The 27,824-nt window shown below is 36.8% G+C and overlaps 1 protein-coding gene across 1 annotated transcript in view; it reads left to right on the top strand.

The window, feature by feature from the left end:
• Positions 1 to 5,329: 5,329 nt before the first annotated feature.
• Positions 5,330 to 27,824, top strand: part of SLC3A1 (solute carrier family 3 member 1) — a 62,954-nt gene continuing 40,459 nt past the window's right edge. The window contains exon 1 of the mRNA XM_053709352.1: positions 5,330 to 5,794. Coding sequence (XP_053565327.1) covers positions 5,338 to 5,794 — 457 coding nt within the window. The 5' untranslated portion in view covers positions 5,330 to 5,337. The remainder of the gene's footprint in view (positions 5,795 to 27,824) is intronic.

Here is a 27,824-nt window from a genome sequence, read left to right as displayed (position 1 = left end):
CTCCAGTATGCTGAGATTTATGTAATACATACTCACATTTGGACTTAAGCACAACAGTTTCTTACTGAATGGACTGTATTTAGAAGTTGGTATCTCTATGAAGCAAGGCAGCTAATTCTCTTGACGGTACCCTTAGAAATGCATTTAGTTTAGATTCAGTAATTTGACTGCTGATCCTTCTTTTTGAGTTTAATAATTCTCTAAGAAACTGTTAGATTCCACTTTGTAACAACAGCGCACACTAATGTGCGCTGGTATTACAAGTTAACAGCAATGTGAACGCAAGCTCGCGTTCACATTGCTGGGAAGCATTATGCTCATGAGAGTGCGCTTCTGTTGTCTCCAATGGGAGCCTCATTCTGATGTCATCAGAGACTTCATCAGAACTAAAGCGCAGAACTAAAGCGCAATGACAGCATTTGTAAATTATATGTATATAATTATGTACATATATATTTATGTGTTAATATGTGTATATACCTCTTGGGGTCAGAATATTGTATCTCAGGGTTACCGTATAGGATTCAGATCAAGGCCTCCCAGAGGAACTTTTTTCTGTCCAATGTTCCAAGGAATCATGTAAAAGCTCAGGCTTTTCTGCAATCTCTCTGAGATCTAGAGGAAATGGGCATGGTTGTTCTAGTTCCTTTACTAGAGCAGGGGATGGAATTTTATTTAAATCTCTTCATTGTACCAAAGAAGGAAGGTACATTGAGACCATTTTTGGATCTAAAGACTCTAAACAAGTTTGTAAGGATTCGATCTTTCCGAATGGAAACTATCAGGACTATTCTGCCTTTTGAGCAGCAAGGTCAATTTAAGTCCTCAATAGATTTAAGAGATCCTTACCTTCATATTCATATTCTCCCAGAATATATTCAGTTTCGGAGGTTTGCTTTGAATCAACATTATCAGTTTGTTGCTATTCCATTTGTTCTAGCTACAGCTCCAAGGATATTCACCAAGGTACTGGGTGCCCTTCTGTCTTTAATCAGACAAAAGGGTATTGCATTATTTCCTTACCTGGACGATATCTTGGTTCAAACTCCATCTTTTCCTTTAGCAGGATCTCATACCAAACAACTGTTGTTGTTTCTTCAAAATCATGGTTGGAGGATCAATTTGCCAAAGAGTTCCTCAGACAAGAATTACTTTCCTTGGTTTCCAGATAGATTCTGTGTCCATGAGCCTTTCTCTTACAGATCAGAGAAGAGTGATATCAGCTTGTCTGAGCCTTCAGTGTCTCTCTTTCCCTACAGTGGCTCAGTGTATGTAAGTTTTGATTGCAGCCTCAGATGCAATACCTTAAGCTCGGGTTCACATGAGACCTCTTCAGCTTTGTATGCTGTTCAATTGTGCAGGGATTATTCTCAGATCTTAAAGGGTACTTCTAGATTTCAGTACAAGTCAGTCTCTGGCTTGGTGGCTGAATCATGAGTTCATTATTCAGGGGACTTCTTTTGCTCATTCCACTTGGCCTGTGATTACCACAGATGCAAGTCTTTCAGGTTGGGGAGCAGTTTAGTGGTCTCTGACAGCACAAGGAGTTTGGTGTCCTCGGAAGCCGAGGCTTCCAGTCAATATTTTAGAACTCTGTGCTATTTTTAGGGCCTTTCAAGCTTGGTCTCGGCTGAGAAGGGAATATTTTCTCCGCTTTCAGTCAGAAAATGTTACAGCAGTAGCTTATGTCAATCATCAGGGGGAACTTGCAGTTCCCGGGCCATGAAGAAATTGTCTCAAATTCTTTCCTGGGCAGAAACCAATTCTTGTCTGATTTCTGCTGTTCAAATTCCAGGAGTGATCAATTGGGAAGCAGACTTCCTCAGTCATCAGTGTCTTCATCCAGGGGAATGGTCTCTTCATCAGGATCTACTCAGTTTGATAGTGGACCTTTGGAGTCTTAACAGAGGTAGATCAGATGGCCTCTCATTTTAACAACAAACTTCCCAGGTACTTTGCGAGGTCCAGGAATCCACATGCAGTAGCAGTGGATGCTCTAGTGCTTCCTTGGTCTTTTCACTTACTTATCTTTTTCCTCTTCTGGTTCTTCTTCCCAGAGTAATTTCCAAGATAAAACAGGAGAAATCCTCTGTAATACTGATTGTCCTAGCATAGCCACGCAGGGTTTGGTATGCAGATCTGGTACAGATGTCCAGTTGTCCTCCTTGGCCTCTTCCTCTTCGGCCAGACCTTCTGTCTCAAGGTCCCATTTGCCATCTGGATCTAAGCTTGATGGCATGGAAATTAAACGCTTATTTCTGAAACATAGAGGTTTCTCCGATTCTGTTATTGATTCTCTTATACAGGCTCATAAGCCTGTGTCTAGGAAGATCTATCACAAAGTTTGGAAGACATATTTCCTGGTGTGTAGATAAGAGTTTCTCTTGGCATTCTTGTAAATTTCTAGGATTTTTCATTTTTTGTTGAATGGTTTATATAAAGATTTATCTGCCATTTCTTTGGGGGGGCAGATTTCTGTATTGTTTCACAGGAATATTGCTAATCTTCCTGCTGTTCATTGTTTTGTTCAGGCTTTGGTCCGTTGTTAAGCCTATTTCTCCTCCTTATAATCTTAAAGTGAATGTAAATTTTGATGTTTAAGTACCTGGTTTTTAAAACTTTGATTAAAAACAGGGGCACTTTAATTCATCAAAATTTACATTTCACTCCTGTTGTGACAAAAAACTTACCTTTTAAACTTCACAGCAGCTGCTGCTTCCTCTGGTCTCACAAGCCATTTCTGATGTCAGAAATGATTGATAGGTCATCCTCCAATCACAGATTCCCCCCCCCCCCCCCCCCGGGGGATTCAGTGTCTGATTCCCTGCTGTGATTGGAGGAAGCCAGATACCTCATTTTAGACCCAGGAAGAGGCTTTGAAACAGGTGGAGGAAGCTGGAGCTGCTGTGAAGATTAAAAAGTAAGTTTATTTTCACAACAGGAGTGAAATGAAAATATTGATGAATTAAAGTGCCCCTGTTTTTAATCAAAGTTTTAAAAACCGGGCACTTTAGCATCAAAATTTACATTCACTTTAATCTAGTGTTAAGAGTTTTACAAGCTCCTCCTTTTGAGCCTATACATAAATTGGACATTAAACTACTTTCTTAGTTTCTTCTGCTAGAAGAGTTTCTGAATTATCTGTGCTTTCTTGTGATTCTCCTTATCTGATTTTTCATCGGGATAAGGCTGTTTTGAGGACAGCTTTTAATTTCTTGCCTAAGGTTGTTTCATTTAACAACATTAATAGAGAGATTGTTGTTCCTTCTTTGTGTCCTAATCCTAAGAATGCTTCAGAAAGATATTTGCATTATTTGGATGTTAGGGCATTGAAATTGTATGTGGATGCTACTAAGGATTTTAGAAAAACTTCTAGTCTGTCTGTTCTATTTTCTGGTTCTAGGAAAGGTCAGAAAGCCTTTGCGGTTGCTTTAGCTTCTTGGTTGAAACTTCTGTTTCACAGGGCTTTTTCAGAGACAGGTCAGTCTCCTCCCCAGAGGATTACAGCACATTCTACTAGGTCAGTTTCCACTTCTTGTGCTGTCAAGAATGTAGCTTCAGTTGATTTGCAAAGCTCTTCTTTGCATACCTTCACTAAATTTTATCATTTTTATGTTTTTGCTTCTTCCAAAGCAGCATTTGGTAGAAAGTTCCTGCAGACAGTTTTTCTCTTCTTGAGACTTGTATCTGTTTTTTGAAGTGCATTTAAAAAAAAACTCTTTTTTGTGGGGTTGTGGATTTATTTTCTCAGTGAAAAAATATGTTTTATAAATCTCTCCCTTTATGTTATTACTCATGGACTTTCACAGCTTGAGTTTTCTTTCGTATGAGTAAGGGATTGTGGACTCTCACCACCTGTATGAAAGAAAACATAATTTATACTTACCTGATAAATTCCTTTCTTTCATGGTGGTGAGAGTCCACGAGCACCCACCCTTTTCTTAGAGTCCTTTTATTTTTTGAGCACATCTTTTTTCCATGCTCAATTTATATCTCTTAAAGGAATAGTCTAGTCAAAATTAAACTTTCATGATTTATATAGAGCATACAATTTTAAGAAAATTTCTAATTTTCTCCTATTATCGATTTTTCTTCATTCTCTTGGTATCTTTATTTTAAAAAGCAATAATGTAAGAATAGGAGCCGGTCCATTTTTGGTTCAGCACCTGGGTAGTGTTGGCTGATTGGTGGCTACATTTAGACACCAATCAGCAAGCGCTACCCAGGTGCTGAACTAAAAATAGTCAGGCTCCTAAGTTTACATTTTTGCTTTTTCAATTAAAGATTCCAAGAGTATGAAGAAAAATTTATAATAGGGGAAAATTAGAAAGTTGCTTCAAAAAGCATGCTCTGTCTGAATCATGAAAGTTTAATTTTGACTAGACTATCCATTTAATCCCTTTTTACCTCACTTACTTGACTATACTTTAGACCGAGGTATGTGTAAGGTGAGAGGGTTTATATAGAGCTCTTGGGGTTTGGGAAACTTTGCCTCCTCCTAGCGGTAGAGAAGTAATTCCCATGAGTAAGGGGTCGTGGACTCTCACCACCATGAAAGAAAGGAATTTATCAGGTAAGTATAAATGATGTCTTTTGTTACATGACTGTGTGTTCAGTTATACAGATATGTCTGCATCCCAGCCCTCCCTAAGTGTTGCTGGATCCCTCCCAAGCAACAAAATAGTGTTTAATGCACCAGCGTATACACTACAGCCCACCAGAATTCTTCCTGTTATTGCAGCTGGTTTGTCTATTTTGCCCACAAAACTATTAACATTTATGAATTTACTGTTTGCTTGCACTACCCAAACTGTGACCTCTATATCTGCCTCTTGCAGGTACATATCAATCATGTTGTATTTATGCAATTTTGGCAAGGACTCAGTTGTGTTTCTGTGACTAGCTCCGGGTGTGTTTGTGTGGTTAGAAATTGACCCAGCACAAATTTGTTAGGATACACAACTATGCAAAGCACGCAGCTAATAACAATAATCTAGGATCTTGAGTCTGTTTGAAAGGAAAATATATATTCACAATGAATTCATTGTTCTCTTCAGGCAAGGAATTTTAGTTTTCAAACAAGCATTGTTCTTGCACAATGATCACGTTACTAAGAAAGACTTTGTTACAGTTTTTGCTGCACTGACTTGTAATAATGAACTAAGTACTTTTATTTATCAGATAAGATGCAATCTGTTACTAATTACCCAGCCTATAATGCTGCTCTGGGAAATCAATGAATTTGTGCACTTTGTTATTTTTTTTTTTTTTCTCTCTGTACCTTGACCTAAGCAGGATTATTTATAGGTGAGTTGCAGACTTTATTTCACCCAGCATATGAACGCAATCACTAAAACAATGCAGAAACCAGAAGAGATATCTGAACATTTAGCTGAGTTAAACTCAATGGAGTTAAAACATAAGGCTGGCCTTGAAAATAATGGATTTGTTGCTGATTCGAAGGACAATGATGAACAAGAGAAGAACGAGAGAAGAAACAGCCAAGATATATCTACTAATATTACATTGCATGAAGAGAATCTGCCTTTAAAACCATATGCTGGAATGCCCAAAGATGTTCTCCTTCAGTTCTCAAACAGGGCATGCTACAAAGTTACCAGAGAGATTATCTTCTGGCTCATCATTGCAGCTACATTGGTCATTATAGCTGCCACTATAGCAATCATAGCTCTGTCACCAAAATGCCTTGATTGGTGGCAAAGTAGCCCAATTTATCAAGTGTACCCCAAATCTTTCAAAGACAGCGACAATGATGGAGCTGGTGACCTCAAAGGTAAATACGTTTTCCTTTCTTTAAATTATCATTGAAAGTTTATGTTGTATTAACCCCTTAAGGACCGGGCATTTCAGACTAAAACTTCCCCAAAAGACCAGAGCATTTTTATCATTTTTGCCATCACTCCATTTAAACTGAAATAAAGCCTTGTTTTTTTATTTACCTATCAAAGGGGTTAAAGGGAGATAACACACTTTTTTTCCTTTCTTTGATGTAAGAGAATATTTCAAAACTCTGTCGGAGTTGTCCTTATCAACCAGTTAGAAATCCGTATCTAGGTATCAGTACACAACAATGCACTTCCTGTTTGATTCACTTTAAATTGAAACACATTTATATAAACATGTTAAATATATATATTGCATAAATAAGGTTAAAAGGAACAGTAAACACCTTGAGATTTTTAACATGTTTAATGACACATAATGAAACTGCAATATATTTTCATGATTTATTATGCACGATTTTCATGTAATTTAGCTCTGAAAATTGATCAATTTCTAATGCTCAAAACTTTAAATTCACCCTACTGACTTCTTAAGGCTAACTCTGCTACATATATGTCCCCAGATAAGAACTGCAAAACAATTCACTGTGTACTAACTTAATGACAGTGGCATGCCTTGTTATTTGTGGACTGAAGGGGAGTTTGACTATTCAGAAATAATTGCAGTAAAAAATTATATTAATTTATGACTGTACATCTTTTTTCTCTTTGATTAAAGATGCTGATTCTAGGGAATCTTAATCTTTAATATTGTCTACTGTAAAAGACTTTGCTTGTTTTAAGTTTTTGTCTGATTTTTTTGTCACTGTGTATACTATTCTATTATTTTTCAATAAAAAAAAAAAAGATATTAATTTGTTTAGACTTGGCTGCTAATATGTTATTGTATTACAACACAAAATACATATCTTGTGATTACAATCTGTTTACTATCTCTCTTTCATATATATGGTAATGTTGAGTACTGTGTCCTCATGAAACATTATTCTTTCATGATTAAGATAGAGAATACAACACATTTTAATTTACTTGTATTATCTAATTTGCTTCATTCTTTAGATATCCTTTGTTAAAGAAATAGAAATGCACATAAGTGAGCCAATCACACAAGGCATCTATGTGCAGCCACCAATCAGCAGATACTGAGCCTATTTAGATATGCTTTTCAACAAAGGATATCAAGAGAATGAATCAAATTTTTTTGCACGATAATTTAACTGCAATGAAAAACATGTAACTGATTCAGCACGTCTAAATCTCTAATCCAAATACACCAAATACACCATTCTAATACAAAAAATGACATGCGTTACAATTTGTTAGACCGTTATGTGATTAGATTTCAAGCAGACCATGACTGGTGAGTCATTTAATAGCAGCATATGCATCACAATACTTACAGCTCCTGAGTGCAACTTTACCCATGTGTTTAACCCATTTTTAACTGTGAATCATCATTTTAAAATTATTATTCCTAAAGAGACAATGTTCTGATAACCCAAACTTTTCTTTGTTTTTAGTATTTACATTTCTCATTAAGTTTACACGAGGAACACAGATAGGTTCTTATTAAAGGGACAGTTTACTGTGCTTTCTTTCTTTCCTTTAACGTGTGTCAGGTTACCAATGTACCTGCTGAATTGTATAAAATTGTTTACCAAATGACTCCTTAGCCTTTATTTTGTTATTTGAAATAGCTGCAATATACTTTCATTATTTATTTTGTCCCCTTTTCCAACAATTCCATTCTGAAATTGTGAGTTTTTCCGTTCCTGTTAGAAATGGAAGTACAGAACACTGTTATATTCCACACAGCCATTGGCTGCACACTCTACTGACCTATTTATAACTGTCCCTAATTGGCCACAGCAGAGGAGGTAACCTAAGTTACAACATGACAGCTCCCATTGTTTTAAAGACACTAAAACTTTACACTTTTTTTGTCTATATTTAAACAGCTAATGAAACTTTAATAAATGTGCCTACATGTTATTCTCAGACTAATCTTTTCTTTGAATGCATTATTCTGTCTAGCATTTATATACGGCCAGATTACGAGTTTTGCGTTAGAGGCTGTGCGGTGCTAACGAACAGTTTTTTCTCACCGCTCACTTACCTGCAGCGCTCGTATTACGAGTTTTTACAAACCCGGCGTTAAAAGGCAAGAAGTGAGCGTTGAGCAAAATTGTGCTCCATACCGCACTTCAATACCAGCACTGCTTAAATCAGCTGTGAGCTGGTCATACGTGATCGTGCACAATTTCCCCATAGACATCGATGGGGAGAGCCAGGTGAGAAAAAGTCTAACACCTGCCAAAAAGCAGCGTAAAACTCAGTAACGCAGCCCCACTGATTGCTATGGGGAAATAAAATTTATGTTTACACCTAACACCCTAACATAAACCCCGAGTCTAAACACCCCTAATCTTACACTTATTAACCCCTAATCTGTCGCCCCCAACATCGTCACCACTTACATTATATTTTTTAACCCCTAATCTACCGCTCTGGACATCTCTGCCACTATAATAAACATATTAACCCCTAAACCGCCGCACTCCCACCTCGGAAACATTAGTTAAATATTATTAACCCCTAATCTGCCATCCCTAACATCGCCGCAACCTACCTACATTTATTAACCCCCTAATCTGCCGCCCCCAACATCGCCGCCACTATATTAAATTTATTAACCCCTAAACCTAAGTCTAACCCTAACCCTAACACCCCCTAACTTACATATAATTACAATAAATCTAAATAAAAATTTGTATTATTACCTAAATAATTCCTATTTAAAACTAAATACTAACCTGTAAAATAAACCCTAAGCTAACTACAATATAACTAATAGTTACATTGTAGCTAGCTTAGGGTTTATTTTTATTTTACAGGCAAGTTTGTATTTATTTTAACTAGGTAGAATAGTTATTAAATAGTTATTAACTATTTAATAACAACCTAGCTAAAATAAATACAAAAGTACCTGTAAAATAAAACCTAACCTAAGTTACACTATCACCTAACACTACATTACAATTAAATAAATGACCTAAATTAAATACAATTAAATAAATTAAATACAATTAGCTAAAGTACAAAAAAACCACTAAATTACAGAAAATAATAAACAAATTACAGATCTTTAACCCTTTAAGGACACAGCTTTCAGTTTGCTCATTTGTTTTATGACAGAAAAATTCTGTCATATGTCCTTAAGAGGTTAAACTAATTACAAATAATCTAATAGCCCTATCAAAATAAAAAAATGCCCCCCCCCCAAAATAAAAAAACCCTAGCCTGAACTAAACTATCAATAGCCCTTAAAAGGGCCTTTGCAGGGGCATTGCCCCAAAGTAATCAGCTCTTTTGCCTGTAAAAAAAAAAATAGAAACACCCCAAACAGTAAAACCCACCACCCACACAACAAACCCCCCAAATAAAAACCTAACTAAAAAACCTAAGCTCCCCATTGCCCTGAAAAGGGCATTTGGATGGGCATTGCACAAAACACCCTTAAAAAAATCCTAACACTAACCCCCTGAAGATCAACTTACTGTTCTGAAGACCGGACATCCATCCTCAAGGAAGCGGCAGAAGTCTTCATCCAACCGGGCCGAAGTCCTCAACGAAGCCAGGAGAAGTCTTCATCCAAGCCGGGCGAAGTGGTCCTCCAGACGGGCAGAAGTCTTCATCCAGACGGCATCTTCCAATCAGCCAATAGAATGCCAGCTCAATCCTATTGGCTGATTGGATCAGCCAATAGGATTTTTTCTACCTTAATTCCGATTGGCTGATAGAATTCTATCAGCCAATTGGAATCTAAGGGACGCCATCTTGGATGACGTCACTTAAAGGTACCTTCATTCAGTAAGAAGACTCCGGATGAAGAGGATGCTCCGCGTTGGATGTCTTGAAGATGGAGCCGCTCCGCGTCGGATGGATAAAGATAGAAGATGCCGTCTGGATGAAGACTTCTGCCCGTCTGGAGGACCACTTCACCTGGCTTGGATTTTTTGTTAGGATTTTTTTAAGGGTGTATTGGGTGGGTTTTATTTTTAGGTTAGGGCTTTGGGCCGCAAAAGAGCTAACTGCCCTTTTAAGGGCAATGCCCATCCAAATGCCCTTTTCAGGGCAATGGAGAGTTTAGGTTTCCTAGTTAGGTTTTTATTTGGGGAGTTTGTTGTGTGGGTGGTGGGTTTTACTGTTGGGGGGTGTTTGTATTTTTTTTACAGGTAAAATAGCTGATTACTTTGGGGCAATGCCCTGCAAAAGGCCCTTTTAAGGGCTATTGATAGTTTAGTTTAGGCTAGGGTTTTTTTTTATTTTGATAGGGCTATTAGATTAGGTGTAATTAGTTTAAAGGGACATAATACTCATATGCTAAATCACTTGAAACTAATGCAGTATAACTGTAAAAAGCTGACAGGAAAATATCACCTGAGCATCTCTATGTAAAAAAGGAAGATATTTTACCTCACAATTTCCTCAGCTCAGCAGAGTAAGTTCTGTGTAAAAAGTTATACTCAGCTGCTCCCAGCTGCAGGTAAAAAAATGAAGAAATGAACAGCAGCCAATCAGCATCAGCAGTGCTGAGGTCATGAACTCTTACTGTGATCTCATGAGATTTGACTTAATTCTCATGTGATTTCATAGTAAGCTTCCTTTACCTGATTGGTGAAATAATCTGAGAGTGCACGATGCTAGTCCCTTCAGATGTCCCAGGACAAACACACTAAAATGCTGCTTAGAAATCCTTTACAATGGGAGGTGGCTACTGAGGAACTTTTGAGGTAAAATATATTTCTTTTTTACATAGAGATGTTCAAGTGATATTTTCTAATCAGCTTTTTACAGCTATGCTGCATCACTTTCAAGTGTTTAAACATTTGGGTATTATGGCCCTTTAAAGATCTGTAATTTGTTATTATTTTCTGTAATTTAGTGTTTGGTTTTTTTGTACTTTAGCTAATTGTATTTAATTTATTTAATTGTATTTAATTTAGGTCATTTATTTAATTGTAGTGTAGTGTTAGGTGTTAGTGTAACTTAGGTTTGGTTTTATTTTACAGGTACTTTTGTATTTATTTTATCTAGGTAGTTATTAAATAGTTAATAACTATTTAGTAACTTTTCTACCTAGTTAAAATAAATACAAACTTGCCTGTAAAATAAAAACAAACCCTAAGCTAGCTACAATGTTACTATTAGTTATAGGTGTTATTTTATAGGTAAGTATTTAGTTTTAAATAGGAATAATGTAGTTAATGATAGGAATTTTATTTAGATTTATTTAAATTATATTTAAGTTAGGGGGTGTTAGGGTTAGACTTAGATTTAGGGGTTAATACATTTAATATAGTGGCTGCGATGTTGGGGACGGCAGATTAGGGGTTAATAAATGTAGGTAGGTGGCGCCAATGTTAGGGATAGCAGATTAGGGGTTAATATTATTTAACTAGTGTTTGCGAGGCAGGAGTACGGCGGTTTAGGGGTTAATATGTTTATTATAGTGGCGGCGATGTCCGGAGCGGCAGATTAGGGGTTAAAAATTTATTTGAGTATTTGCGATGTGGAAGGGCCTCGGTTTAGGGGTTAATAGGTAGTTTATGGGTGTTAGTGCACTTTTTAGCACTTTAGTTATGAGTTTTATGCTACGGCGTTGTACCATAAAACTCTTAACTACTGACTTTAAAATGCGTTAGGGATCTTGGAGGTAGAGGGTGTACAGCTCACTTTTTGGCCTCCCAGGACAGACTCGTAATACCGACGCTATGGAAGTCCCATAGAAAAAAGGGTTTACAAAGTTTACATAAGTCATTTTGCGGTAAGGCCAAAAAAGTGTGCTGTGCCCCTAAACCTGTAAGACTCGTAATAGCAGCGGGCGTACAAAAGCAGCGTTAGGACTTAACGCACAACTCGTAATCTAGCCATAAGTGTTTAATGTGCCATTTATGTGCCCCATAGAAGTCTATAGGGAGAGGGAGTTATCGCGGTCGCTATATATGAAATCCTGAAGTTAGCACGACTGAGTCTTTCACTTGCACGCTAACTTTTTACTTTCAACTTGTAATACCAACACTAACAGGACATCACTACTTATTTTTACCTTGAGGGCAGTTAGAGCTCACGAGTGATAAAAAGTTAGCTCACCATTTGTTATCTGGCTCATTAAGGGGGAAACAATTTTACAGTACACTGTCCCTTTAACAATTGGTTAAGGATCTAGCGTGTATTTAATGCAATGGGAATTTTTATTGTTTTAGAAGAAATTGAATTTGAACTTGTGTAATTATATATAGCTGCGTTTGTAACACCATCTCCCAAAGTCAATGATGATTCTTGGAAAGCTGCTCCTCAGGTGAAATACAGAGGAAGCCATACCAAATTCATGAGAGAATGTGAATCTCCAAATATTACTTAACCCACACTTTAACACACTCTTGTTCGCCATATCCCCCCCATACTTCATAATAACAGTCATTCTTAGTATCTCTGCAAGCAATGTAATGTTGTTAGAGGCCCAGGGACCAGGGCTGCCTTAAGGCACGTGCTCAGGGTTCAGTACACCCCACAACCAGCACTTAATCCACCACACATTGGCCCGGATTACAAGTCGCACGGCAAATCTGTTGTGAACATACCGCATTGTGGCTTTTTCTCTATGTCCATTGCGCTGCCATTCCAAGTATTAAATAGCTTCCTTTTTGCTTGCGTTATGCTGCGTTAACCCACATACCGCACACAAACCAAGTTCCGACTTAGCATACGCTTGCACGTATTCCCTCATAGAGATCAATAGATAAAAATTATTGGAAAAAAAACTAACACCTATTTTCACATTCCCTATTGAAGTCTATGGAGAAAAAAAGTGCCCCAAAAACCAAAAACACCCACATAACAAACACTAATTAAAGTAATTAGCCCCTAAACCGCCATCCCCCTGCATAGCAAAGTATTTAAAGAAATCTATTAACCCCTATCCCGCCATCCCCCCAAATCGCAAGCACTAAATAAATCTATTAACCCCTAAACCACCATCCAGCTACATAACAAACACTAATTAAAGTTATTAACCCCTAAACCACATCACAAAGTATTACACTAATATCTAAACCCCATAACCTAACACCCCCTAACTTAACCCCAATTCAAATACACCTAAATTAAAGTAAAAATAAACTACCTTAAAAAAAAGCAAAAAAAAACTTACCTGTAAAACAAAATTAAAACCTAAGCTTAAACTAAAAAAAAACATCAATTTAAAAAAAAAATTACAAAAAATAAAAAAGCTACATTAGAAAAAAAAAACTAGCTTTACAAAAATTAAAAAATTCAATCTTCAACCCGGACGCGGCCCATCTTCTATCTTCATCCCGGTGGTGGTGGCGAAAGCGGCGAGGTCATCTTCGATGGCGGTGGTAGCGGTTTAGGGGTTAATAGAGTTATTTAGTGTTTGCAATGTGGGGGGGGGGGGTGGCGTTTTAGGGTTAATAGATTTATTTAGATACTTTGCAATGCGGGGGATGGCGGTTTAGGGATTAATAACTTTATTTAGTGTTTGTGATGTGGGGAGATGGCGTTTTATTTAGTGTTTGCGATGTGGGGAGATGGCGTTTTAGGGGTTAGTAGGTTTATTTAGTGTTTGCGATGCGGGGGTGGCAGTTTAGGGGTTAGTAGGTTTATTTAGTGTTTGCGATGCGGGGTGGCAGTTTAGGGGTTAATATGTTTATTTAGTGCTTGTGATATGAGGGGGTGGGGGTTTAGGGGTTTTAGGGCATGTAATTTTAAACTATTTTCTAATTTACTTTTATCACCAATTTTGCTTTGTTCTCTTCGTATTCTTAGTTAAAAGCTAAACCTAGGAGGTTCATATGCTAATTTCTAAGCCCTTGAAGGCCGCCTCTTCTCTCAGGGCATTTTGACAGTTTTTCACCACTAGAGGGTGTTATTTCATGTGTGTCATAAAGATAAAAATGTGCTCACGCACGTGGAGTTCCTATGAGCTAGCACTGATTGGCTAAAATGCATGTCTGTCAAAAGAAAAAAAAAGCTCTGTCATCGGTCCCCTTCTCTTCTCAATCTACACCTCATCATTAGGTTACCTAATTAAGTCCCAAGGTTTCCAATATCATTTGTATGCCGACGACACACAAATCTACTTCTCTGCACCAGACCTATCTCCTTCCTTGCTAACCTGTGTCGCTAACTGTCTTTCTCACATCTCTTCCTGGATGTCCTCTCACTACCTCAAACTAAATCTCTCCAAAACTGAGCTCCTTATTTTCCCCCCTTCTTCCAAAATCTCCACCCCCAATCTCTCTATAACTGTCGACAACTCCATCATTACCCCTACCCCGCATGTCTGATGTCTTGGGGTCACATTTGACACAGATATTTCTTTCACTTCTCACATTCAGTCCTTGGCTAAAGCCTGCCACCATCTCTAAAATTAGACATTTCCTTACACAAGACACAACTAAGATTTTAATTCACTCTATCATCCTTTCCAGCCTCGATTACTGCAACTCTGTCCTCTCTGGTCTCTCCAGCTGCCGCCTAGCTCCTTTACAATCCATAATGAATGCCTCTGCCAGGCTCTTCTTCCTTACACGTCGCTCTTCATCTGCTGCACCTCTCTGCCAATTCCTTCACTGGCTTCCTCTTGCCTCTCGGATTAAACACAAAATTCTCATTCTGACATACAAAGCCCTCAACTGCACTGCTCCCCCCTATCTCTCAGACCTTGTCTCCAGATACTCTCCCTTCCGTCCCCTTCGCTCTGCTCATGACCTCCTACTCTCCTTCTTATCTTGTTACTTCCTCACACTCCCGTTTACAGGACTTCTCCAGACTGGCTCCCATCTTGTGGAACTCTCTGCCTCGCTCCACAAGACTCTCCCCTAGTTTTGAAAGCTTTAAGCGCTCCCTAAAGACTCTACTATTCAGGGATGCATACAACCTAAACTAATCTTTCTTTATACCAGTTCCTCTCCTCCACTACTATCTCCTGAACCCCCTTAGCATGTAAGCCTAAGAGTCCAGCTGTTTGTAGATCACCTTCTTAAGAGCTGACTACAACAGTGCGACTCTTGGCAGGGCCCTCTACCCAGTTGATCCCTATAAATGTTTTGTTGTACTCCGCCTTTGTTTATAGTGCTGCAGAATCTGTTGGCGCTCTACAAATACCGATAATAATAATAATAAAAAAATAAATTAAAAAACGGGGCAGTTTGCAGAGGCTTAGATACAAGATAATCAAAAAGGTAAAAAATGTATTTATATAACTGTGTTGGTTGTGCAGAACTAGGGCATGGGTTATAAAGGGATTATCTATCTTTTAAAACAATACAAATTCTGGTGTAGACTGTCCTTTAAGTTTATTTAGTGCTTGCGATGTGGGGGGATGGCGGTTTAGGGGTTAATAGTGTAGTTTATAGGTGTAGGTGTACGTTGTAAGGTACTTTTGATGTGTTTTGTGAAACTTTTTTCTTTTGCAAAACACATTACTACAGGTCGTTGAGTGCAGAATAGATCGTTGCGGTAAAGGCTATATAGAGTGTGGGAAAGACTGAATGTGAGACTTGTAATACCAAATCAATTACCATTCCGCACACAAAGACCATATTGCGCGCGGAACAGCCGTATCGCACAAATTGTAATCCGGGCCATTGTTTGTAATTGGCATTCCCACAATATATTTCGCTGACTTGGTGCCCTTCTCTCTGCACTGGACACTGTGACTTGCGTGCAGCTCTTACTAAGAGCACTGCCACAGCCAATGCTCATCCCTGCTTCACAGATGCAATTTTGTGCTCTGCTTTTTCCAGGCAGGGAGGGTGCAAAATACTTATTTTAAAGAAGTCAATTTGTGGTTCAGTATAAGATCATAAAGCATTGTTTTCAGTTTTAATTAAAGTAACGAAACAGTTTGGAAATTAAGGCCTAGATTTGGAGTTTGGCGTTAGCCGTGAAAACCAGCGTTAGAGGCTCCTAACGCTGGTTTTAGGCTACCGCCGGTATTTGGGGTCACTCAAAATAGGGTCTAACGCTCACTTTTCAGCCGCGACTTTTCCATACCGCAGATCCCCTTACGTAAATTGCGTATCCTATCTTTTCAATGGGATCTTTCTAACTCCGGTATTTAGAGTCGTGTCTGAAGTGAGCGTTAGACATCTAACGACAAAACTCCAGCCGCAGGAAAAAAAGTCAGTAGTTAAGAGCTTTCTGGGCTAACGCCGGTTTATAAAGCTCTTAACTACTGTGCTCTAAAGTACACTAACACCCATAAACTACCTATGTACCCCTAAACCGAGGTCCCCCCACATCGCCGACACTCTTTTAAAAATTTTTAACCCCTAATCTGCCGACCGCCAACTACGTTATCCTTATGTACCCCAAATCTGCTGCCCCTAACACCGCCGACCCCTGTATTATATTTATTAACCCCTAACCTGCCCCCCACAACGTCGCCTCCACCTGCCTACACTTATTAACCCCTAATCTGCCGACCGGAGCTCACCGCTATTCTAATAAATGTATTAACCCCTAAAGCTAAGTCTAACCCTAACACTAACACCCCCCTAAGTTAAATATAATTTACATCTAACGAAATTAATTAACTCTTATTAAATAAATTATTCCTATTTAAAGATAAATACTTATTATTATTCCATCAGCCAATCAGAATATTCCTACCTTAATTCCGATTGGCTGATAGAATCCTATCAGCCAATCGGAATTCGAGGGACGCCATCTTGGATGACGTTCCTTAAAGGAACCGTCATTCGGCTAGTAGGCGTCGGAAGAAGAGGATGTTCCGCGTCAGAGGTCTGGAAGATGGATCCGGAAGAAAGAAGATTGAAGATGCCGTTGATAGAAGACTTCATCCGGATCATGGACCTCTTCAGCTCCCGTTTGGATGAAGACTTCATCCGGATCATGGACCTCTTCAGCTCCCGCTTGGATGAAGACTTCAGCCGGATCATGGACCTCTTCAGCCCCCCGCTTGGGCTTGGATCAGGACATCGGAGGAGCTCTTCAGGACGGATCGGTGAACCTGGCAGGGTGAAGATAAGGTAGGAAGATCTTCAGGGGCTTAGTGTTAGGTTTATTTAAGGGGGGTTTGGGTTAGATTAGGGGTATGTGGGTGGTGGGTTGTAATGTTGAGGGGGGTATTGTATTTTTTTTTTTTACAGGCAAAAGAGCTGAATTCTTTGGGGCATGCCCCGCAAAGGGCCCTGTTCAGGGCTGGTAAGGTAAAAGAGCTTTGAACTTTAGTAATATAGAATAGGGTAGGGCATTTTTTTATTTTGGGGGGCTTTGTTATTTATTAGGGGCTTAGAGTAGGTGTAATTAGTTTAAAATTGTTGTAATATTTTTATTATGTTTGTAAATATTTTTTTATTTTTTGTAACTTAGTTCTTTTTTATTTTTTGTACTTTAGCTAGTTTATTTAATTGTATTTATTTGTAGGAATTGTATTTAATTAATTTATTGATAGTGTAGTGTTAGGTTAATTGTAGGTAATTGTAGGTAGTTTATTTAATTAATTTATTGATAGTGTAGTGTTAGGTTTAATTGTAACTTAGGTTAGGATTTATTTTACAGGTAATTTTGTAATTATTTTAACTATTTTAGCTATTAAATAGTTCTTAACTATTTAATAGCTATTGTACCTGGTTAAAATAATTACAAAGTTGCCTGTAAAATAAATATAAATCCTAAAATAGCTATAATATAATTATAATTTATATTGTAGCTATATTAGGATTTATTTTACAGGTAAGTATTTATCTTTAAATAGGAATCATTTATTTAATAAGAGTTAATTAATTTCGTTAGATGTAAATTATATTTAATTTAGGGGGGTGTTAGTGTTAGGGTTAGACTTAGCTTTAGGGGTTAATACATTTATTAGAATAGCGGTGAGCTCCAGTCGGCAGATTAGGGGTTAATAATTGAAGTTAGGTGTCGGCGATGTTAGGGAGGGCAGATTAGGGGTTAATACTATTTATTATAGGGTTAGTGAGGCGGATTAGGGGTTAATAACTTTATTATAGTAGCGCTCAGGTCCGCTCGGCAGATTAGGGGTTAATAAGTGTAGGCAGGTGGAGGCGACGTTGTGGGGGGCAGATTAGGGGTTAATAAATATAATATAGGGGTCGGCGATGTTAGGGCAGCAGATTAGGGGTACATAGGGATAATGTAAGTAGCGGCGGTTTACGGAGCGGCAGCTTAGGGGTTAATAATAATATGCAGGGGTCAGCGATAGCGGGGGCGGCAGAATAGGGGTTAATAAGTGTAAGGTTAGGGGTGTTTAGACTCGGGGTACATGTTAGAGTGTTAGGTGCAGACTTAGGAAGAGTTTCCGCATAGCAAACAATGGGGCTGCGTTAGGAGCTGAACGCGGCTTTTTTGCAGGTGTTAGGTTTTTTTTCAGCTCAAACAGCCCCATTGTTTCCTATGGGAGAATCGTGCACGAACACGTTTTTGAGGCTGGCCGCTTGCGTAAGCAACTCTGGTATCGAGAGTTGAAGCTGCGTTAAAAATGCTCTACGCTCCTTTTTTGGAGCCTAACGCAGCCTTTATATGGACTCTCAATACCAGAGTTATTTTTATGGTGCGGCCAGAAAAAAGCCGGCGTTAGTTTTTCGGGTCGTTACGTAAATTAACAGTTCATTAAATTAACACATTAAGAATATTTGTATTTTCCTGATTGCAAACTTCTGGATACCTTCTGACTAAATACAGGTAAAAAACCCTTTATCCAAACTGCTTGGGACCGGTAAAGGTTTTATCTTTAAAATGGGACAGTTGGGATAGAACCAAGTGTAAACATCTTATGTCATTTAGGCAATATTTCAATGTTTTAATACAACTTATAAATGCAACTAAAGGTAGTTTTATATATATTTTTTTATACTTTTGTGACTTACAGGCAGAGAAAATTGTATTTTTTTAATAATTTAAACAAAATATGAATCAAAAAGTTTGGATTTTAAAATAAGTTTGGATTTTAGAATTCCGAATATGGGAATATGTACCTGCATATCCTTTGTAAGGTATTTCCAAACAAATTACATGAACTTCACAGTACTGGTCCTATTTTGGGTGGAATCCAGCAACTCTAGAGAAGTCGTTATCATAACCTCACTATAGAAATTTATTATAAGACCTCATTTGAAATATCGGGTCCTAAAATTCATATAAGGGTTTTCATGACCTAATAGCTGTCAAATGAGTATCATAGCAATAGTGATCACCCGACTTGTCATTACTCCTGGGAATTCAACTCCTTGCCACTAGGAGGAGGCAAATATACCCAACACCTCACAAGCGTTTAATACCTATCACCTCTCTGATACCACAGTATTAATATTTGCCTTTCAGGAAGAAGTTGAAGACATAAGGTGCTCCAGTTTCTTCATGGTCAAAAAAGGGTTCTCAAACATATGTGAGACATTTTCTCCTCTCAGGAGAATACTTTGGCAGTGAAAGTAATTCTCCTGTGGGAGCTTATCACCAGCCTACCGCAGGTGTCGCAGGGACCGGTCCCTAGCCTCCTCCTGCTGGGTCGGTCTGCCTCAGGTGTCGCAGGGAATTGTCCCTCAGCCTTCTTCTGTTGGCTCGTTGTTGTACTCTTTGTGATATCCTCTGCTGTGGCCTGTACAGTATTGGATGGGCTCTCTGCTGAAAGCAGTTTTTCCTGATTGAGTAATTGATTCAGTGATTCTGAGTGTTCCAGCTTGATCATGCAGAATTGGTTATGAAGACCTAAATTGGATGTCCAGGCTTCTTATTTGTTCTTTACCACTGACTCAATATTCTTATTTTTCTTTATCTCAGGTCTTTCAATTTAACGGCCTATAGATTGAGCTCTTGATTAATTAACTAGGTTTTATTTTTTGGACAAGATAGCAGAGACCTTTATTCAGGCAATGCAGCCTATAACAAGTTTTGAAATTTCCCTTATTCCTTGTGTACTAAACATGACATATGCCAATATTTCTCAGAATTTTTAGAAATTGATTAATTTTTATAAAATAATTTAGACAAGGAGTTGTCTAAACATTTCTTACAAGATCTACAGTCTTAGTGGTTGGGTGCCTGCCTTAACTTTTCCCCACCCATTTACTCGTGGACTCCACAGCTTGGGTATTAGATCCCAGGAGTAATGGATCATGGACTCTAACCACCTCTATGAAAGAAAACAAAATTTATGTTTACCTGATTAATTAATTTATTTTGTGGTGGTAAGAGTCCACAAGATCTGCTCTCTTTTATTTTTCCTATGGGCGGCAGTTTTAGTATGCACCTCATTTACCTTGCTTTGTCCATTCCTACTTCCCTATTGTTCTCCTTTTCTCTGCTATACGTTAGATTGGGATATCAGATAGGTGAGAAGGATAAAAAGCTTGTGAATTGTTGGGTATCTTTGCCTCCTCCTAGTGGCCAGGAGTTGAATTCAAGGAGTAATGACTCGGGGACTATGAAAAAAAATGAATTTATCAGGAAAGCATAAATTTAGTTTTTGTTGTTTAGATCTATAGATCCTTGTTCATATGAACTAAAAAATTACAAGTATAAAAATAAATGGGAGAAATTAATTTTGTGACATTCTAATATTATTATAGTTAATTAGTTATCTACCTAATTTTCTACATAACCTGTGAAATAGAGCAAAGTGACAAAAATACGTTTCAATTTGTAATTGTTATTGAAAACAGGTATAGAATTCAACTTTTTTTTTTGGATACTGAAAGCGGGGTTTGAAATAATTAAAAAAAATACTTTAAGCTGTTGTTTACCATGTAGACTATAGAAAATCACACAAAAAATGTTTTTTTGCGTTTTAGTTTGCCCTTTTTCTCTATTTGGCTATTCCAGCAAACAAATTATTTTATAAATGTGCATGGTCTGCTAAAGAAAAAAGCATACAAAACAAAACAAGGTATGATTTGTGTGAGTACCTCATAGAAAAAGCAGTGAATTGCATGTGCAAATGCATTGAGTGCAAAGGACTAAAAAAAGCTTCTGCATAGGGTTGTAAAATGGTTTATCAGTGAAGGGGTTATTAAGAGTGAGGATATCATGACTTACAAAATATACAAACTATAAAAAAAATAGAACGAAAGGGTTTAAAGATAAGAGGTTTACATTTACTAGGAATTTTTATGTATAACAATTTGTGGTAGTCACTGAGTTCAAACTTGTTGTTTTATTCAAGAATCTGTTACAAGTAAGAATGACTATTATATCCTTCAAATGATAGCTCATATGTTGACACCACAACATTCCATGGTTTAATCAATAACAATGAAGTGAAAAGGTGATAAATTAGCCCATAAATCAATTATCAAGTTTGTATTTCTCCATGAAAGTAATACATTGATAAAAGATGTCTCACCTTGTTCACTTTCCTCGCACTCTACTTTAGAGTCTTCAGTGAGCATGTATTTATGTAATTGTTTTGAAGGCTTGCTCTTGTCTGTCACAATATGTTCCCAAATAGAGCTATATTTATTGAGGTAAAATATTTTTATTTACAAATTAGTATTTACAGGGTCAACTCAAGATATTGTAATGTCTGAGTCCAAGAATGAAATTATGTCCAACTCTCCGTCCACTACAGTCTAAATCAGAAGTCATCAATTGTGGGCCTCCAGAGGTTTTGGAAATACATTTCCCATTATGCTCAGCCAGCATTTCAGCTGGCTGAGCATCATGGGAAATGTAGTTCCAAAACCTCTGGAGGGCCACAACTGATGACCCCTGGTACTAAACCATTGTCATTGTATTCAGATACCCAGATGAGACTATCTTCTAATATCTAAAAATACAATGCTGCCTGAGTCCTCTGGTCCAACTGGTCCAATTACAGAGCCGACCATGAGTGACTGCCATGCAATACTTTACTCGAGGATGATGTAAAATTTTAAGTTCTATAAACTTTCTTTCAAATTCTTTAAAAAATACCCCACTTGGGTTATCCAATTTAAACAAGAAACACCTATATTTGTTTCCCTACAGTCTTTTGTTCTGTTGATATAATATTGTAAGCATCAGACAACACCCTGTCTATGCAATAGTTTACAATATGTCTTTGTCTCTGCACAATAAGAAGTCAAGGTAATACCATTTGAAGCATCTGAGAATCTGAAACAACCTGTGAGCAATGCTACTATATTCTTCTACGCATTTTATAGATACATTTTGTGATGAGCTTTACAACAGCAAAAACATTTATCCCATTGGTAAACCAAATGTGTTAATCCTGTGCTCAGCTAAGATATTGGTCTTTTTCATACTACACTCAAATTTTCTTGCTGACTTTTGAAATAGTTCCCCAATGCATATGCTCAATGTTTAATTCATATTTTGTTATGCTGATTTAAACCTAAACCATATTTATCTTCTGTTTTGCTTTAATTCATTAAAATGGACCAGGCAGTAGAAATCCTTGGCTTCTTTATGACTGTTAGAGACCTAAGAATATATTGTATACAAATATGAATTCAGTATGAAAAACATTATATAAAACATCATGTGTTTATATTTATAAACCATCATTTTCAAGACAAACATAATTTCCAAGGCAAAATTCTAACACAATATAATATATGTCATGATAATGTTTAAACCAATCATAAAGTTACCAGTAGTGCACTGCTGCTCCTTCAAGAAAGGATATTAAGAGAATAAAGCAAACTGATAAAATAAATAATTCTGAAAGTTGTTTAAAATTCTATGATCTGTCTGAATCACTTTCAGATGTTCAATTTTGGGTTTCATGTCCCTTTAAGCATGTTTTATTGCAATTTCAAAGTTTTTACTGTCTATGAATAAGAAAAAATGATGAACAAAATTAAATTGGCAACACTCATTTACTATAGAATAATAAAGAAACATCAAGAGAGAAAATGAACGTTGTACAACCAAACCCTTTAAAAATACCACAATATAAGTCTGCACCTCAGTATTAAACTGTTTTTAAGAGAACAGAAGAAGGAACTCTTACTATAATGTAACAACATTAAAGAGACAGTCAACAACAGAATTATTGTTTAAAAAGTTGATAATCCCTTTATTTCCCAGTTTTGCATAACCAACACAGTTATAATAATACGTTACCTCTGTAATTACCTTATATCTAAGCCTCTGCAAACTGCCCCCTTATATCAGTTCTTTTGACAGACTTGCATTTTAGCCAATCAGTGCTGACTCCTAGGTAACTTCACGTGCAAGAGTTCAATGTTATCTATATGGAACACATAAACTATCGCCCTCTAGTGGTGAAAAACTGTCATAATGCATTCAGATTAGAGGCGGCCTTCAAGGTCTAAGAATTAGCATTTGAACCTACCTAGGTTTAGCTTTCAACTAAGAATAGCAAGAAACAAAGCAAAATTGGTGATAAAAGTACATTGGAAAGTTGTTTAAAATTACATGCCCTATTTAAATTATGAAAGTTTATTTTGGAATTGACAGTCCCTTTAATTTGTAAAGACATGGAGCCTAATACGGCTACGTCATACATTTCTAACATATCCAGTCTTAGACTATAAATAACAAAAGTCACACAAAGAAGCATAATATTCACTCAACGTTTCACCCTGTTTTAAAATATAACTTTTATTTTATCCAGTGTTTAAAAGAATTGCAGAACAGGAGCAAGATAACAAATATATAAAAAGTCGAATTGATGCCTCCATAGCGTCTACCTGGAGAACGTTCACTACTTAGTAGAGAGACATATACAGTAAATCAGCATATTTTATATTTACCATCCTACTAAAATCCGTAGACATAGACATACCTCTGGAATCTTACTAGACGTTGGTCTCTAGAGACCATACAAAGTAATGATGTTGAAAATATGCTCAATGTATTACAGATTGGCCCCAGTGTATTAATAACAATATGTGTAACATTGTTACAAACATTGCCACATACTCTTTAAAGGCACAGTCTACACCAGAATTTTTATTGTTTTAAAAGATAGATAATCTCTTTATTACCCATTCCCCAGTTTTGCATAACCAACACATTTATAATAATATACTTTTAACCTCTGTGATTATCTTGTATCTAAGCCTCTGCAAACTGCCCCTTTATTTCAGTTCTTTTGACAGACTTACAGTTTAGCCAATCACTGCCTGCTCCCAGATAACTTCACGTGCACGAGCACAGTGTTATCTATATGAAATATGTGAACTAACCCCCTCTAGTGGTGAAAAACTGTTCAAAAGCATTCTGAAAAGAGGTGGCCTTCAAGGTCTAAGAAATTAGCATATGAACCTCCTAGATTAAGCTTTCAACTAAGAATACCAAGAGAACAAAGCAAAATTGGTGATAAAAGTAAATTGGAAAATTGTTTAAAATTACATGCTCTATCTGAATAATGAAAGTTTATTTTGGCCTAGACTGTCCCTTTAAGACACGTGCACACTCCTGAGATCTGAATCATGAAAGTTTAATTGTGATTTCAATGGCCTTTAAAGAATTAAGAAACAAAATAAAAATTGGGCTGTTTGTCTCACTATATATGTTATTTAAAAACATTTAATTTGTTATGTATACTCAGCTATGAGACTGAATTCATCTGCTCACCCTCAACACAATCTCAGAGCCAAAAAATGTTGCTTGATTCCTACTCAGTTGTGTACTATTGCACCAATCATTTTATCATTTTGTTTAGAGCTGGTGCTTGTGGTATACAAAAGTTCTGATCTTCAAATGAAATATACATCTCAGGATAAAGCCTTTCAACAACAATATATTAGAATAAAAAAAAAAAAAAACATTAAAGGGACACTGAACCCAAATTTGTTCTTTTGTGATTCAGATAGAGCATGCAAGCAACTTTCTAATTTACTCCTGCTATCAAATTTTCTTCATTCTCTTGGTATCTTTATTTGAAAAGCAAGAATGTATGTTTAGAAGCCGGTCCATTTTTTGGTTAACAACCTGGGTTGTTCTTGCTGATTGGTGGATAAATTCACCCACCAATAAACAAGTGATATATATATATATATATATATATATATATGTGTGTGTGTATGTATATATTTATATGCATGTGTATGTGATGTGTGTATAGTATTACATGTGTATATGTGTGCACATACATACACGTATATACATACACACATGCATATATACCTTTGAGCCCTTCCCAGTCCAACACCTGTTAAAACCTTTTTATTAAAGTGAATGTAAATTTTGATGCTTAAGTGCCCGGTTTTAACATTTTTTATTAAAAACAGGGGCACTTTAATTCATCAAAATTTACATTTCACTCCTGTTGTGAAAAAAAACTTACCTTTTAATCTTCACAGCAGCTCCAGCTTCCTCTGGTCGTCGCAAGCCATTTCTGATGTCAGAAATGATGGATAGGTCATCCTCCAATCACAGCTTCTCCCCCGGGGGAATCAGTGTCTGATTCAACGCTGTGATTGGAGGAAGCCGGATTCCTCATTTTAGACCCAGGAAGAGGCTTTGCAACCGGTGGAGGAAGCTGGATCTGCTGTGAAGATTAAAAGGTAAGTATTTTTTCACAACAGGAGTGAAATGTAAATTTTGATGAATTAAAGTGCCCCTGTTTTTAATCAAATTTTTAAAAAAACGGGCACTTTAGCATCAAAATTTACATTCACTTTAATTAAAAAACATATTTTTTTTTTAACCCCTTCACTACCGGGACTTTCAGAGAAAACTTGGCCAAAATACTGGAGAATGTTTTGCATTTTTGCTATCGCTCCATCTAAACAGAAATAGAGCCTTGTTTTTTTTTTATTTAAAGGGACAGTCAAATAAAAAAAAAACTTGTATGATTCAGATAGGGCATGTCATTTTAAACAACTTTCCAATTTACTTTTATTACCAATTTTGCTTTGTTCTCTTAGTATTCTTAGTTGAAAGCTAAACCTAGGAGGTTCATATTCTCATTTCTTAGACCTTGAAGGCCGCCTCTAATCTAAAAACATTTTGACTGTTTTTCATCACTAGAGGGCATTAGTTCATGTGTTTCATATAGATAACATTGTCCTCAGGCACGTGAGGCTCCTAGGAGTGAGCACTGATTGGCTAAAAATGCAGGTCTGTCAAAAGAACAGAAATAAGGGCAGTTTGCAGAGACTTAGATACAAGGTAATTACAGATGTAAAGCGTGTATTATTATAACTGTGTTGGTTATGCAAAACTGGGGAATGGTTAATAAAGGGATTATCTACCTTTTTAAACAGCAACATTTCTGGTGTTGACTTTCCCTTTAACTGTCAAAACTATATATTTTTTTTTAAGTAGACAACCCAAGGTATTGATCTAGGCCCATTTAGGTATATTGCATGCCACCATTTCACCGCCAAATGTGATCAAATAAAAATTGTTTGTTAATTTTTACACAAACTTTGGGTTTCTCACTGAAATTATTTACATACTGCTTGTACCATAATGGCACAAATGCTTGTAAAAGCTTCTCTGCAATCCTCTTTGTTCAGAAATAGCAGACATACCCTGTATATGGCTTTGTCATTGCTTTTTGGTAATTAGATGGCCTCTAATTGCAGCTGCGCATCACACGTAGTTAATTAGGTAGCTTGTAAAGTTAATTTTAGCTTTAGTGTAGAGATTACCTGAAACCACACCTCCCGCCAACACCAGCAATGATCGTTACAGACGGGGACACACACAGTGTCAACATCTGTAATGAACAGCCATCTGCCCTCATATGGAACCGGAGCACCGATCCAGTTCCATATGCGGCAGATGTCTGGAGCTATAAGAACTCCAGCTCTCCGCTGTAACTTAACTTAATAGCCGAGAGTGCTGGAGCTTCTTACGCGTGTCGGGTTAGCTTGAGAGTGATAACTTTTTACTTTTAATTCATAATATGAGCGCAACCGGACGCACGCAAAAAGTTAACTTCTAGCACAATTAGCGCTCTAGCTAATCTGGCCCTGTGTATTTTAACTAAGTTTGTTAAAAAAATATAAATGTGTTTTTAATTTTGACGTGTGTTTTTTATTTTTATGAACAAGATTTCATGTACAAGATATTTATATCCTGCAGAAGACTGTGGCCACAAGTTTTGTTTTTTATAATAGTGTTTTTTAAACTTTGCGCTATGTAAGTCTCATTTTTAAGAAGAAGATGGATATTGTACAGTATTGTAAACTGGAAAACTTGTGGCCACTATCTTCTGCTGGATGATATACTGTATACAAAATTGTTTCCCTAAAAATAAAAAACACACAAAAACTAAAACCATTTTTATTTTAATAATGAATTTAGTTAAAATACATAATACACTATTTTACAGTATAATATATACACACACACACACACACACACATATATATATATATATATATATATATATATATATATATATATATATATATAAAACACACTATAAGCAGACTTATATACCCACAATCCTAGCTCATATAGGTTTTTTATTGCCTTTTCTTCCTCTCTATTAAAGTGATGGTAAACTGTGTTCACTCTTCAACTCCACATATTCCTTGTGTCCCAATGATCTCACATACCAATTTTACAAAATAATGTATATTATAATAATTTCAGAAATTCACCATTTTTGTCATCCTCAAATCTGTGCCCCCCCCCCCCCGTGGTTGCATAATTTCTTTACCCAGCATCCAATCATATTGTGAGTCGTTCGACAGGCATTCCTCTATGGGAGCCATACAAGCTCTTCTGAAACGCTCTGCCAAACTTGAGCATGGGATTACTTCACACATTTGACATATGCTTGAGAATTTGGTGCATGTGTGTAGAATGCAAACTGTTCCCCCTGGTCACGCCAAAGTAAGTATTAAATTGTTCTTTCTTGTTTACTTGGAATTGTGCCAGGAAGTGCCTTACTACTTACCGTAATGCAAAGATGTGGATTTCATACTTATTGTTTATAATTTCAACCATGGAGCATAAGAATTTAATTTTTTTTATTTATTTAAATTTTTAGACCTATATATATATATATATTTAATAGCAAGT

Source organism: Bombina bombina, chromosome 4 (genome assembly GCF_027579735.1).
Source record: "Bombina bombina isolate aBomBom1 chromosome 4, aBomBom1.pri, whole genome shotgun sequence".
Classification (NCBI taxonomy): domain Eukaryota; kingdom Metazoa; phylum Chordata; class Amphibia; order Anura; family Bombinatoridae; genus Bombina; species Bombina bombina.
The sequence above is the reverse complement of the archived record's forward strand: the minus strand, read 5'-3'. Positions and strand labels throughout refer to the sequence as shown.